The sequence below is a fragment of the Sapajus apella genome, unplaced genomic scaffold (assembly GCF_009761245.1).
Source record: "Sapajus apella isolate SASKATOON/1434 unplaced genomic scaffold, GSC_monkey_1.0 scaffold29, whole genome shotgun sequence".
In the NCBI taxonomy this organism is placed as follows: Eukaryota; Metazoa; Chordata; class Mammalia; order Primates; family Cebidae; genus Sapajus; species Sapajus apella.
The window spans coordinates 11377193-11393459 of record NW_022436969.1 but is presented as its reverse complement, the minus strand read 5'-3'; the positions used below and the strand labels follow the sequence as shown (position 1 = coordinate 11393459).

General features: G+C 39.9%; 1 protein-coding gene across 3 annotated transcripts in view; it reads left to right on the top strand.

Annotated features, from left to right (window-relative positions):
• Positions 1–16267, top strand: part of YES1 (YES proto-oncogene 1, Src family tyrosine kinase) — a 97489-nt gene that overhangs the window by 72985 nt on the left and 8237 nt on the right. For all 3 annotated transcript variants that reach the window (XM_032293258.1, XM_032293260.1, XM_032293259.1), the window contains exons 5-11: positions 759–862; positions 953–1102; positions 3208–3363; positions 3526–3705; positions 7773–7849; positions 10344–10497; positions 13839–13970. In XM_032293258.1, coding sequence (XP_032149149.1) covers positions 759–862; positions 953–1102; positions 3208–3363; positions 3526–3705; positions 7773–7849; positions 10344–10497; positions 13839–13970 — 953 coding nt within the window. The remainder of the gene's footprint in view (positions 1–758; positions 863–952; positions 1103–3207; positions 3364–3525; positions 3706–7772; positions 7850–10343; positions 10498–13838; positions 13971–16267) is intronic.

Here is a 16267-nt window from a genome sequence, read left to right as displayed (position 1 = left end):
AGTGCAGTGGTGCAGTCTTGGCTCACTGCAACCTCTGACTCCCTGGTTCAAGCAATTTTCCTGCCTCAACCTCCCGAGCAGCTGGAATTGCAGGCTTGTGCCACCATGCCCAGCTAATTTTTGTATTTTTAGTAAAGATGGGACTTCACCATTTTGGCCAGGATGGTCTCCATCTCCTGACCTCAGGAGATCCACCCACATCGGCTTCCCTAAGTGCTGGGATTACATGTGTGAGCCACCACGCCCGGTGACACTGTCTTTTTTTTTTTTTTTTTTTTTTTTTTTTTTTTTTTTTTTTTTTTTTTTTTCACAAAACTTATAAATTAAACCCACACACATTTAGAGTTACTAATAATTTGGGTATGATATGCTTATATCTTACTGAATACAGATGAATACGCTGTTACCAGGGAACCACTTCTATTCTTCCTATCGTAGTCTTAATATTTCCATTTGTCTCTGGCAAAAAGGATCTGTTATTTTGCTGTCTTTCCTTCTCCATTTACTGTTCCTGTGACAGGTGGAGTTTTAAGAGACACATTGAGTAGTTAATAGATGGAAATACTATAAGAGTATACGCTAACAGTAATATTTATGATATTACTATTTAATAAAACTCTTACATTTTGCTATATTTTGAGCTGTGTTCTCTAGCTATTCTTTGTCATCCAAACCTATCCCACTCCATTCTTACTGACACTTGTGTATAATTTTTCTGAACCTCATACTTTTCAATTCAAAACACAATTTTTTTCCAGATGGTATTTTGGCAAAATGGGGAGAAAAGATGCTGAAAGATTACTCCTGAATCCTGGAAATCAACGAGGTATTTTCTTAGTAAGAGAGAGTGAAACTACTAAAGGTATGAATATTGTTATACTAGTGTAAGTATAAAATTTCTTGGGACAGTATTTTGAGAAAGAGATAATGAAAATATTTATTTTCCACCCAGGTGCTTATTCCCTCTCTATTCGTGATTGGGATGAGGTAAGGGGTGACAATGTGAAGCACTACAAAATTAGGAAACTTGACAATGGTGGCTACTATATCACAACCAGAGCACAATTTGATACTCTGCAGAAATTGGTAAAACACTACACAGGTATGTGAATATTTCAAAGGTAAAAATTATTTTCTCACATTCTAATTTATGAGGACAAAATCCATATCCTCATTTCTCTTAAGATTTAACACACTTATTTACACATAATACATCCCCAATAAATGTCTGGTGTATTCTAGTTTTAAAAGGAGGAACAGGTAATAATACTTGCATTGTGCTCCTCAGATAATATGCTAAAATTAGACTGTCATCATTTGAGTCCTCATATCTTGCTGGCATAGTATTTACATTGACGTTCATTTTGCCACATATACATTGTGAAAATAAACATAAAAGCAAATATTTATGGATACTTAGTAAGTAAAACTAAGCATTTAACAGAAAAAACTATATCAGAAGGATTACCTTTCTCTGCATGGGCTGGATCATATAAGGCTTCCTAAAGTATAAATCCAATGAAATTTGGTCTGATGATGTATTTTTCTTATCCTAGAAAATTAACCAATAGCAATTATAGACATCTTTGTCTTTCAAGGACCTCTGAAGGTATTTAATATTAGAATCTTCTGTCTCAAAATTTTTCATTACCAACTTGGCATATGAATGCACCTGTAAGTCTTCACATGATTAATATTAGGAGAGGGTATGTTTCCATGGTAATTTCTTGAATGACAGCTAGCTGCCAACTGAGTCTATCAAGTCAACCAGCAGTCTTGACATTGATCAAGCATGTTACCAAGCAGTGGCATCACTTGTAATTGCCTTTGTTAGAATGTGAATTTATGTGGTTATTTAGTGAGAATAGCAGGGAGTATGTTTCATTTACAGTAAGAAAGATTGCATGAGCAGAATTCACAAGTCAAGTAGTTATGAATGTAGGGTTCCCTGACTTTGTGTCTCCCTTATTTAAAAAATCAGTCCCCTGCTAGGCATGGTGGCTTGTGCCCTTAATCCAAGCTACTGATGGAGGAGGGTCACTTGAGGCCAGGAGTTCAAGAACAGCCTGGGAAACATAGCGAGACTGCATCTCTTTAAAAAAATTAAAAAAATTAAAAATAAGCCAGGCACGATGGCTCACACCTGTAATCCCACCACTTTGGGAAGCCAAAGCAGGTACATCAGTTGAGGTCAGGAGTTAAAGACCACCCTGGGCAAGATGACAAAACCCTGTCTTTACTAAGAATACAAAAAATTTTGCCAGGCGTGATGGTGTGTGCCTGTAGTCCCAGCTACTCCAGAGGCTAAGACAGAAGAATCGCTTGAACCTGGGAGGTGAAGGTTGCAATGAGCTGAGATGACACCACTGCACTCCTGCCTGGGTGACAGAGCGAGACTCCATCTAAAAAAAAAAGTCTCCTAAACTTTTTTCTCGATTTTTGGTATGCCTCTTACAAATTAGTGGCTATTAGAGGTAACATTTAATGATCGCATTCTCTTTGAGAATTAATAAAGCCCGTGTACAAAGGCAGAACTTTGGAAGCAGACAAACCTGGATTTGAATCCCATCTCTACCACTTACTAACTTCAGGACCTTGGGGGAAAAGTTGCCTAGGTTTTCAAAGCTATATTTATATGAGATATTTGTAAAGTGCTAATTTAGCACAATACTAGAGCATACTAAGCATTTAGTAAATAATAATTAAGGCTGGGTGTGATTGCTCACACCCGTAATCCCAGCACTTTGGAAGGCTGAGACAGTATTTGAGGTCAGGAGTTGGAGACCAGCGTAATGTGGAGAAACCCCATTGTATCTCTAAAAATACAAAATTAGCTGGGTGTGGCGCATGCGTGTAATTCCAGCTACTCTGGAGGCTGAAGCAGGAGAATCACTTGAACCCAGGAGGCAGAGGTTGCAGTGAGCAGAGATCATGCCATTGCACTCCAGCCTGGGCAACAAGAGCAAAACTCTGTCTCAAAATAATAATAATAACTTAAAAATATATTTCACAAAATGTTTCACTTGTGTATACTTCATGTTTTGCCTCTTATGGAGAACTCCCTTTTTGTTTTGTGTTTTAAGAGTAAAACTTGAAAGGACTTCTGTTTTTATTTTTCTACAGTTTAAACTTATTAAAACATTGATACACTATATGCGCCTTAATTTTTGTAATTGATTTTACAATGTAGTTTATTCATTGATCTAGAACATGCTGATGGTTTATGCCACAAGTTAACCACTGTATGTCCAACTGTGAAACCTCAGACTCAAGGTCTAGCAAAAGATGCTTGGGAAATCCCTCGAGAATCTTTGCGACTAGAGGTTAAACTAGGACAAGGATGTTTTGGCGAAGTGTGGATGGGTAAGAAGCCTGAATTTTTGTTTTCTGTCATTGTTTAGCTATGGATTAAAGTGCCACAATTTATGATAAAATATGTTTCAATATTCAAGATAACTGCAGTTTACTGAAGTTTGGTCTAAAATCCTTTAAAATATAAATTCATAAAATGTGTTGTTTCTTTAGGAACATGGAATGGAACTACAAAAGTAGCAATCAAAACACTAAAACCAGGTACAATGATGCCAGAAGCTTTTCTTCAAGAAGCTCAGATAATGAAAAAATTAAGACATGATAAACTTGTTCCACTATATGCTGTTGTTTCTGAAGAGCCAATTTACATTGTCACTGAATTTATGTCAAAAGGTATGCGTGTATTAGTATCTTTTTGGATATTCATGTTGACAATTTTTATAAGCCTTTATTTCTGTTTGTATGCATGTAGACTTGGCATATACTGTTTTCTGATTTAAGACTTTTATGTAGACATTTGAATAGAAGAAACCTGACACTTTGTTAATGGAATAGTTAGTGATTATCCGGTTATTCCAGAGGATAGTGTGATGTTTAAAAGGAATAGTAGGTAGGCTAAATTAATTAAGTTTGACTAAAAGAAATGGAAAAGCTAGAAAGGTAAAAATAGAAAATGTTTGTACACATTTAATTAAAATGGTAAAATCAGAAAGAAACTTGTATTTTTAGTACTAAAGCAAAGAAAGAAATTAGGCAAAGTTAAAATAATATAAACATATTCCCGATATTCAGGACTTCTAAGAACTTTTCTCCCCAGTACTTTTTTTTTTTTTTTTAATAGAGATGGGGGTCTCAACTATGTTGCCCAGGCTGATCTTGAACTCCTGGCTCGAAGCATTCCTCCCTTTTCATCCTCCCAAGGTGCTAGGATTACCGGCATGAGCCATTGTGCCCAGCCTCCCCACTACTTTCTTCCCCCACACCCCCTACCCCCAGATAGTCTCCCTCTGTCACCAAGTGCAGTGTCACTATCTTGGCTTACTGCAATCCCTACATCCCGGGTTCAAGCGATTCTCTTGCCTCAGCCTCCCGAGTGGCTGGGATTGCAGGGGCCTGCCACCACACCCAGCTAATTTTTGTAGTTTTAGTAGAGAGGATGTTTGGCCATGTTGGCCAGGATGGTCTCCATATCCTGATCTCGTGATCCACCGGCCTTGGCCTCCCAAAGTGCTGGGAGTGAGCCACCACACTCAGCCTTCCCCACTACTTTCAATGAAAATTTCTTCATTTTCCTAAACTCTAGACCACAAGATGGGCTCTTCAGTAACAGGGTTAGTTACAGGGAGGAGGAAGAAAAGAGAAGATTGATGCTCTTTCCTCTTTTCCCTGTGCAAATGATACTTTAGAAGAGGAACTAGTAAGTAAGCAGATAAGCTGACAGGCATGATTTTTATCTACTTGGTTTGATCTGCTTTGTTATTGTTATTTTTACTCTTGAATCAGTAATACGCAGTAGTCACTATGTCACCTTCTCCAGTAGTCTACCTTGACCAGTGATGTAGTTCCATCTAGTGGTGACATGGACAACTACAAGTTACATGTTTGCTATAGGAAAATTTTTCCCCTCAAAGGGATTGAAACCAAAAGTTAAGAAATGATACAGCCGGCTGGGCGCGGTGGCTCAAGCCTGTAATCCCAGCACTTTGGGAGGCCGAGGCGGGTGGATCACGAGGTCAAGAGATCGAGACCATCCTGGTCAACATGGTGAAACCCCGTCTCTACTAAAAATACAAAAAATTAGCTGGGCATGGTGGTGCGTGCCTGTAATCCCAGCTACTCAGGAGGCTGAGGCAGGAGAATTGCCTGAACCCAGGAGGCAGAGGTTGCGGTGAGCCGAGATCGCGCCATTGCACTCCAGCCTGGGTAACATGAGTGAAACTCTGTCTCAAAAAAAAAAAAAAAAAAAAAACGAAATGATACAGCCTATTAATTGATAGCCAGAACACACCTAAAAACCCAAAGCACCTGGCGCTCTTTGGAAGGAATGTCTACTGCAAACAGTTGCCAAATATGGTATTTGTTTGTTTGCTTGGTTTTTCTTTTTGTTTTTGAGATGGGGTCTTAGTCTATCCCCCATGGTGGAGTGCAGTGGTGCAGTCAGAGTTCTTTGCAGCCTCGACCTCCCTGGGCTCAAGTGGTCCTCTCGTCAGCTTCCCAAGTAGCTGGGATTACAGGTGCATGCCACCACACCCAGCTAATCTTTGTATTTTTGTGCAGATAGGGTTTCACCATGTTTCTCAGGCTGGTTTGGAACTCTTGGCCTCCCAAAGTGCTGGGATTATAGGCGTGAGCAACCACACCCAGCCCAAATATGCCCTTCCAAAGAGTACATTAGATGAACCAGAAAGGAAGGGAGGGCCAGGCATGGTGACTGACCCGGGCAACATTGCAGACATGGTGTGAAACCCCTTCTCTACAAAAATACAAAAATTAGCAGGGCATGGTGGCACACACATGTAGTACTCCTGAGTACTTCTGTATTCAGGAGGCTGAGGCATGAGGATTGCTTGTGCCCAGGAGGTTAGGGCCACAGTCAGCTGTGATTGTGCCACTGTACTCCATCTGGGGTGACAAAATGAGACCCTGTCTCAAAAAAAAAAAAAAAAAGTCAGGGAGAAAAGGACAAGGAAGATGTTTAAATCAAGATATTAGGAGCAGGCTAGGCATGGTGGCTTATGCCTCTAATCCCAGCACTTTGGCAGGCTGAGGCAGACGGATTACTTGAGGTCAAGAGTTTGATCCCAGCCTGGCCAACATAGCAAAACCGTGTCTCTACTAAAAATACAAAAATAGTTGGGTGTGGTGGCTCGTGCCCATAGTTCCAGCTGCTTGGAAGGCCGAGGCATTAAAATGGCTTAAGCCAGGGAAGCATAGGTTGCAGTGAGCCAAGATAACATCTCTGCACTCTAGCCTGGGTGACTGAGCAAGACTTCATTTCAAATATATAAAGACTTTAATAATTTAAAAAAAGATATTGGGAGCATAAGAAATACAATGACGGTAAGCCTAATAGTCCATTTAGCTTTGTATATTAATCTTAAGAATTAATTGGGGCCGGGCGCGGTGGCTCACGCCTGTAATCCCAGCACTTTGGGAGGCCGAGGCGGGTGGATCACGAGGTCAAGAGATCGAGACCATCCTGGTCAACGTGGTGAAACCCCGTCTCCACTAAAACTACAAAAAATTAGCTGGGCATGGTGGCACGTGCCTGTAATCCCAGCTACTCAGGAGGCTGAGGCAGGAGAATTGCCTGAACCCGGGAGGCGGAGGTTGCGGTGAGCCGAGATCATGCCATTGCACTCCAGCCTGGGTAACGAGCGAAACTCCGTCTCAAAAAAAAAAAAAAAAAAGAATTAATTGGGAGAACATGATAGAATTATATGTTGTCAGACCACTGGGTAGGATTATTTCCAGGCGGGAGAGATTTAGAATACAAGATAACAAAAGTCCTTTGTATTTTTAAAACTCTTTATCTGTCCAAACTCATTGATTGCCCCGTGCACTCCAGCATAAACCCACTGTTCTGCTGTTTGTTTCCCTGATTTTCTTCGTGTTTTTTCTTTCACCTGGAATTCACATAACTTGTTAGTAGCAGAACCAGCATTAGAACTAGCTACATAACTCTTAGTCCAGTGCTGTCCTGTATTGGTCTCCCTAGCTCTGAACCAGTCCACCAACTACACTTCCCCAATCCAGTTTATGGTCAGGCATTCCATTTAGTTGTCATTTCTGTTTAGTCTCCTTTAATCTAGAGCCATTCCTCAACCTTCCCCTGTCTTCCATAGCGTTGCTACTTCTGAAGAGAATAGACCACTTTTATGTTTTAAATGTGCCTTAATTTGGGTTTGTGTGATGTGTTCTCTTGATTAAATTCAAGTACATAGTAATCTTTTAACAAGTAATAGAGAAGCCATAATCAGACTTCTTTTCTAGCCTTTTTCTTTGCTGTTATTCGTAGTATTTTGCAGTTCCAGAGGAAGTTGGTCAGGGAAGTAGTTCCACAGCAACTCATTTAGCCACATATATTTAGTTTTTACTGCCCCCAAGATACTCCTAGTTGTCTGAATTCTTGATTCAGATTTACTTAAAAATATGTAAGTATTTAATACTACTTTTTGAATCAGAATTGGGATATTGATCAAAGTAAAAAATGCCTTGTCAGGTAAAGTTAATGCTTTTTTTTTTTTTTGCATATGTTATCAGGAGAAGTTTTCAAAATTTCAGCTTAGAAACCTCTTCTAGGAGCTAGATAATTATTTGGAAACTCCAAAACTGCACAAAATTTTTAAAAAATGAAAAGCTAAGAAGTTTTGTGTTGTGATTCCAGGTGGAGGAGTATTCATTTCGATCCTAATATAAGATTTACTTATTTTTTATGATTATCTTGCTGTCTCTTACAGGAAGCTTACTAGATTTCCTTAAGGAAGGAGATGGAAAGTATTTGAAGCTTCCACAACTAGTTGATATGGCTGCTCAGGTATCTGTATATATACATGTATCCATTTGAACTGAAAGTATATATTAAGATATGGAATAATCTTAGCAGAATATTATAGTTTATATAGTGAAACAGTGGAATTTTATTTTTATTTTTTATTTTTTTAGAGACAGAGTTTCATCTGTCACCCAAGGTGGAATGCAGTGGTGCACTGATAGCTTCCTGCTTGAAGAGCCTTGAATTCTTGGGCTCAAGCAGCCCTCTTGCCTCCGCCTCCTGAGTAGCTGGGACTACAGGCACAGGCCACCATGCCCACCTAATTAAAAAAATATATTTTTTGTAGACACAGGGATGTCTCTATGTTGCTTAGTCTGGTTTCAAACTCCTTGGCTCAAAGCATTGTCCCACTTCAGCTCCCTAAAGTGTTGGGATTCCCTGGCCAAATGGAATTTTAGAACTGGCGAGAATATTAGAGATAATCCAATGGGAGCTCTTAATGTTACAGGTTAATTGAAGTATCAAAAGACCAGTGGTATCTAAAATTCACATAACCCTGTCGGTAACAGAACCAGTATTAGAACCAGTTATATAACTCTCAGTCCAGTGCCAATCCGGTATTATACCTCTTTTTAGAAAATAGATGTTTCCACAGATGTAAAGTCTATATGTATTTATATTTCAGCCGACAATTTTAAGAAAATTAAAATGGATGAATTCTGTTGCAAAGAAAATATTAGTAATCTAAAGTGTATGCTGAATTTTTTATTTACTTTAGTCCAACACAAGAATTAAGATGGTATATACAGTTTAAAATGGGACATTTTTACTCTTCTGACTTTGTTTTAAATATACAGTGAAAACTATTAAAAGTTTCTCTTCAGATATGTGATAGGTAGTTGAGAGGCCTTATTATTGGCTTTGGTTGACATGCTGGTTTTGGAATCTAACCTCTTAGCATCCAAATGTCCACAGAATCTGACAATTTAGAGAAATTTTATACTGAGAAACTATATATAGACGACAGGCATATGCCAGGCTGGTTCATGCCTCTAAGTTAGACACTCTATGGTAGGGGAGGTTGGCAGTCCATTTTTGTTTAAAAAAAAAAAAAAAAAAAAGTTTTGGGTTTTGTGAGCCACATCCAATCTGTCATACTTTTTTCTTTTTACAACCCTTTAAAAATGTAAAAACCAGGCTGTACTAGATGGCTCATGCCTGTAATCTCAGCACTTTTTGGGGCCTGGGCATCATGGTGAGACTCTATCTCTACCAAAAAAAAAAAAAAAAAATACAAACATTAGCTGGTCATGGTGGCACATGCCCGAAGTCCCAGCTGGTGGGAAAATTGTTTGAGCTCAGGAGATGGAGGTTGCAGTAGATTGCACCCCTACACTCCAGCCTGGGTGACAGAGTGAAACCCCCATCTCAGTCAATCAGTAAAATGTAAAAACCATTTTTAGTTCTCTGGCCATGCAAAAACAGAATGCAGGCCACATCTTAGATTGTGATGGTCATCTTAGATTGTGCTTCATAGGGACCTTGATGAGCTTGTGTCCAGAGGCACTAAATAACCTGGTGATTTATCTCTTCTTCTAACCACTAACTCAAAGGACATTAGGATATTATGTTGCTAATGGTGACTAGATATACTAGGAAGGTTAATCTTGCTCTTCAGAGTAATGTCAGATTTTTTTTTTCTTTTTTCTTTTTTTTTTTTTTTTTTTTGAGACCCAGTCTTCTTCTGTTGCCCAGGATGGAGTGCAGTGGCGCAATCTCGGCTCACTGCAACCTCTGTCTCCTGGGTTCAAGCAATTCTCTTGCCTCAGCGTCCTGAGTAGCTGGGAGTACAGGTATGCACCACCACCATGCCCAGCTAATGTTTGTATTTTTAGTAGAGACGGGATTTTGCCATGTTGGTCAGACTGGTCTTGAACTCCTGACCTCAAGTGATCTGCCCACCTCAACCTCCCAAAGCGCTGGGATTATTAGTGTGAGCCACCACACCCAGCCAGTGTTAGATTTTTGAAATCTGAATTTAACCTGCATTTTTTTTTTTTTTTTTTTTTTTTTTTTGAGACAATCTGTATTGCCAGGCACCAGGCTGGAGTGCAGTGGCACGATCTCGGCTCACTGCAACCTCTGCCTCCTGGGTTCAAGCAGTTCTTCTGCCTCAGCCTCCCGAGCTGGGACTATAGGCACACACCACCACACCCAGCTAATTTTTGTATTTTTAGTAGAGACGGGGTTTCACCATGTTGGCCAGGATGGTCTCGATCTCTTGACATCATGATCCACCCACCTTGGCCTCCCAAAGTGCTGGGATTACAGGCGTGAGCCACCGCGCCCACCCTTAACCTGCATTTGTATTATGTTTTCTGATTTTCCCAGTATCTTCTAGACTGTGCCCTGTTTCCATCATCACCTTTTGAGATATATGATTTTCAGTGACACAATTTGATATTAACCGTAATTGTCTTCTCTCTATTTCCCTTTGTATCATATGTTTTGTGTTTTTTGTTTTTCCCTTTCCAAGATTGCTGATGGTATGGCATATATTGAAAGAATGAACTATATTCACCGAGATCTTCGGGCTGCCAATATTCTTGTAGGTGAAAATCTTGTGTGCAAAATAGCGGATTTTGGTTTAGCAAGGTTAATTGAAGACAATGAATACACAGCAAGACAAGGTAAAATTGCTTTTACATAAAAGCTTGTAATGTCGTGTTCCATGTTTTTCTTACGTAACTCTTTTGAATATACAGGGTTTTCTAGAATAAGAATCATTCTAGGTTCCCTCAGAAGAGTCATAGAGTCATTGATTTTATGAATAAAATCATGTGCAATAAATACCACTATGGCTTTCTGATAGTTATTTCCTCCAAGAAATAATTTGACTATAGTATCCTTTGCATTAGACATATAGTAAGTAATAGCCTCTTTACACTTCTTTTGACATGCCAACAGACATGTTTTAATTTTTTTCCTAACAAACTTTATGAATCATTGAACTATTGCCTAAGGCCAGAGGTTCTCAATCAGAGGAGATATTGCCCTGTACCGCCACTCACCAGGGGACATCTGACAATATCTAGAGACATTTTTGGTGGTTACAACCTAGGGAATACTGCTGACATCTAATGGGTAGAGGCCAGGCATACTGCTGAACTTCCTACAGTGTACAGAAATATGCAGGCAAGATCCTCCACAGCACAGAATTATCAGGTCCAAAGTGGTAGTGGTACCGAGATAGAGACAGGCTAATTCTTTTTTTTTTTTTTTTTTTTTTGGAGACAAAGTCTCGCTCTTTCGCCAGGCAAGAGTGCCGTGGCATGATCTCAGCTCATTGCAACCTCCGCCTCCTGGCAGGTTCGAACAATTTTCCTGCCTCAGCCTCCTGAGCAGCTGGGATTACAGGCGTACACCACCATGCCCAGCTAATTTTTGTATTTTATTAGAGATGGGGTTTCACCATGTTAGCCAGGATGGTCTCAATCTCTTTACCTCGTGATCTGTCTGCCTCAGCCTCCCAAAGTGCTAGGATTACAGGCGTGAGCCACCACACCTGGCCATTCTTTGTGTTTTTTGGAGAGATGAAATTTTCCCTTGTTTGCCCAAGCTGGTCTCAAACTTCTGACCCAAGCAGTCCTCCTGTTTTGGCTTCCCAAAGTGCTAAGAGTACAGGCATCAGACACCATGCACAGCCTGTAATCTTTACATGTGAAAACCCTAACCGTTCTTTAAGGCTTAATTTAGCTGCCACTTTTTTTTTTTTTTTCCAATAGTTTTTGGGCAACAGGTGGTGTTTGGTCACATGGATTCATTCTTTAGTGGTGATTTCTGAGATTTTGGTGGACCCATCACCCAAGCATTGTTCACTGTACCCAATATGTAGTATTTTGTTTGTTTGTTTTTTTGAGATAGAGTCTTGCTCTGTCGCCCAGGCTGGAGTGCAGTGGCGTGATCTTGGCGCTGAAACATCTGCCTCCCAACGTCAAGCGATTCTCCTGCCTCAGCCTCCCAAGTAGCTGGGATTACAGGTTCGCGCCATCACACCCAGCTAATTTTTGTATTTTTAGTAGAGATGGGGTTTCACCTCCAATATGTAGTATTTTACTTCTCACCCCCCACCCTTTGCCCCTGACTCCCCAAAGTCCATTATATTATTCTTATGCCTTTTTTCTTCATAGCTTAACTCCACTTTTAAGTGAAACCATACGATATTTGGTTTTCTATTCCTGAGTTACTTCACTTAGAATAATGGACTCCAGCTTCGTCTGAGTTTCTGCAAAAGACATTATTTTATTCCTTTTTATGGCTGAGTAGTAGTCCATGGTGTATATCTGCCACACTTTTTTTAATCCACTCATTGGTGGATGGTTATTTAGGTTGGTTCCATATCTACAATTGCAAATTCTGCTGCTACAAATGTGTATGCACATATCTTCATGTAATGATTTTTTTTTCCTGAGACAGAGTCTCGATCTGTCGCCCAGCCAGGAGTGCAGTGGTACGATCTCGGCTCATTGCAGCCTCTACCTCCCAGGTTCAAGTAATCTCCTGCCTCAGCCTGAGTAGCTGGTATTACAGGCACCTACCACCGGACCTGGCTAATTTTTGTATTTTAGTAGAGATGGGGTTTCACCATGTTGGCCGGGCTGGTCTCAAATTCCTGACCTCAGGTGATCCACCCACCTCAGCCTCCCAAAGCTCAGGGATTACAGGCATGAGCCACTGCACCCAGCTGATTTCTTTTCCTTTGGGAAGATACCCAGTAGTGGAATTGCTGGATTGAATGGTAGTTCTACTTCTAGTTATTTAATGAGTTTCCGTACTATTTTCCATAGTGGCTGCACTAATTTACATTCCTACCATCAGTCCAAAAATGTTCCCTTTTTACCACATCCACACCAACAACTACTGTTTTTTTGACTTTTTCATTATGGGCATTCTTGCGAGTAAGGTGGTATCTCACTGTGGTTTTAATTTGCATTTCCCTGATAATAGTGATGTTGTAGCTGCCCCCCCCCCCCCCCTTTTTTTTTTTTTTTTTAGATAGAGTCTCCTCTGCCTCCCAGGCTGGAGTGCAGTGGCGTGATCTTGGCTCACTGCTACCTCCGCCTCCTGCGTTCCAAGTGATTCTCCTGTGTCAGCCTACCACGTAACTGGGATTATAGGCACCTGCCATCATTCCTGACTCGTTTTTGTATTTTTGTAATGACAGGGTTTCACCATGTTAGCCAGTCTGGGCTTGAACTCCTGACTTTAGGTGATCCACCTGCCTCAGCCTCCCTAGGTGCTGGGATTACAGGCATGAGCTACCATGCCCAACCAGTTGCCACTTTTTAAATGAAATGTATTGTGATTGTGCCAAGGAAACTTGATCTGTTTGGCAAGACACCTATAATCTTTTTTCCACAATAACTTATTTATATGTGTTTCTACAATAAGTTTATGAATTTTTATAGGTGTCTTATAATGAAAGCTGTGCTTTTTAGGTTTCCGTAATGATTAGCATAATGCCTTCCACAGAAAAGACATGCACGAAATGTTTGAGTAAATTAACATGGACTTTAAAAAAATGATAGTATAGTAAAATTTTCCAGAAAGATATATAAAGTAGGAAAGAAATTATAGTTGAAAATCAGTAGACATTAGAACTCAATAGAATATTCACTCATCAACCAATAGTTAGCTACAGCTATTAGGTGCCAGATTATACTTAAAAGTTACACATTTTATAATCCATATTTTTGGCTTACTAGAGCTTCAGCCTGTTTTCTCAAATTGTTTTCTGTCTCCACAACTTATTTTTTATATCATCAGCTATCTTATCAGGAAGAAATGTGATTTTGTTTCAATTTAAATTTTTAAAATTAAGGAATTTTTTTTTCCCCATGTATCTTGTACCTTTAAAGAATTGACACTGATAACTACAGTAGAGATATTGACAGGATTAGCCCTGCCTACGCTATGTTTACACAAATAGATTTAAAAAAAAAAACAATTAAGATTATCAATATTATTTTAGGTGCAAAATTTCCAATCAAATGGACCGCTCCTGAAGCTGCACTGTATGGTCGGTTTACAATAAAGTCTGATGTCTGGTCATTTGGAATTCTACAGACAGAACTGGTAACAAAGGGCAGAGTGCCATATCCAGGTAAGCTTGCATTTTATTAGCTCTTGGTTATCTCATGAGTGGCTTTATCAGGAGTTTATTAGGAACAGAAATGTAAGGGGGAAAGGTTTATTTCTTCTCATAGTACCCCTGCCTCTCCGTCTTCCCACTGCCTTCCCTTTACTCTGTGGCATTAGATGGATAACAGTCAATGAAAGCCACAATCCTTGATATGGTGAGCACGTGAGGTATGCCCCACATTCACCTCAGCTTTCTCAGGACATTTTTCAAAAGGGCCTCTTACTGTTCCTTCAGATAAAAAAACATATCTTAAATATCCTGGGTCATCACCCCATACTCTAAGTAATTATTCTTTTCCAGTAGTGTGACTGGTGTTGTTTTCTTTTTTTTTTTTTTAAGACAGACTCTTGCTCTGTCGCCCAGGCTGGAGTACAGTGGTGCAGTCTCAGCTCACTGCAACCTCCGTCTCCTGGGTTCAAGCAATTCTCCTGCCTCAGCTTCCCAAGTAGCTGGGATTACAGGTACCCACCACCATGTCTGGCTAATTTTTTGTATTTTTAGAAGAGACGGTTTTGCCATGTTGGCCAGGCTGGTCTCAAAGTCCTGACCTCAGGTGATCCACCTGCCTCGGCCTCCCAGAGTGCTGGGATTACAGTCCTGAGCCACCGTGCCCAGCCTGGTATATTTTTAAAAATATTAATTTGCCTTCTTTTCTTCAGTAGATTATTTTGAGATCATTTTCTTGTTTTATTTCTCCTAACAAAACCTATTTATAAAACCAGTACTTTAAGAGATATATCTGCCATTAATAAAGAGGAATGGTTTCTAAGGGGAAAGAAATTTTAGCTCACTTGAAATTCAGCTATCATTGAGTACTATTTTAGTTTGTTACTTTTCAAATTCTTCTACTGAAGATCCTAATGTTGAGAGTGAAATCACATAAAATTCAGTCTTTAAGAAAAACTGTTTTGCTAATCTTACGGGTTTTGCATATTATCTAACATATCCTTCTTCCCTAATACCTCCAACTGTAGATCTAATGCCGTCAAATTTTTTCACCCACTTTGTCTTGTTGCTGTTATTTGCTGATAAGTTCTTCTCATTTAATGACTCATCCTTGTCCTTTCCAACACAACTCCTCTCCTGTCTTAATTCACTGTCACCTTAATACACATGGTGATGATTTTTCTATTACCTTGGTTTCGTGTGGCTTGAACTCTTCTCCTGTGTAATCTTGTCTTTCACTCTACCTTAGCCAGTCTTCCTATCTTCATACCTTAAACCTTAATGTTACCAATAACTGCAATCCTTTCAGAATCTATTTCATCCGTCTACTTTCTGACCACCACTTGCTGTCTTTCTAGCTAACTTTCTCTACCCCAAACCTAGCAGTTTCTTGATGCTACCAGGATCTTTACTCCATTGTTTCTGCCACCTTTTCCTGCTTCTCAACCATGTCATGTAACCATTCTACTCCTTAAATTCCCCAGTGAAGCAGTATAATCACTTGTTTGCAGTTACATTGCCCTTTTCCCTTCTCTGATTTCATCGTCATTGCTTAGCAAAATCACCACACTAAATAATTCCAACTCTGCCTGCACTATACCTGCAGACAGGGCTAGAGAAAACAATACAGCCGTGCAACATAGTTTCACTTTAAATGTATAACCATGAGGAGCTTTCAGTTTTAGCTATGATGCAGTGCCCAATATCCAGGTTACTATAGCACTATAAACAACTACAAAAGTTAGATATAATATATAAAAGAACTGGTAGGACATTGCACCAAGGAAGGCCATATTCCTTAAGACAGGGCAAGGACATGAGATGAGCCTTACATTTATATTGGCTTTCTTTCTGAAGGCATTTTCTAAAATGGCATAGGGCAACAAAACCCAGACAGAAAGCATAAGTCTTACTAAGCAAAAAAGGCAGAGATCCAAGGGCTGGGATCTGAAGGACAGGGTCCCAGAGAAGGAACATAGGGAAAGAACTCTAAAATTTTGCTTTAAAATTCCAGTTAGGTATGGTGGCTCACACCCATAATCCCAGTACTTTGGAGCCTGAGGTGGGTGGATCACTTGAACCCAGGAATTTGAGGCTGCAGTGAGCTATGATTGCACCACTGCACACCAGCCTAGGCAGGAGAGCAAGACCCTGTCTAAAAAAAAAAAAAAAAAAAAAGACCCTCAGGTCCTTGGTCAGTTCCTAATCTGCACATACACAGGGAGAGGCTCTGGGAGACCTAACAGAAAATAACCACTAGGAGGCTGGGGAATCAAGCAAAGTTCAGAGGCTCCTTGCCCAGCCAAAGTGTG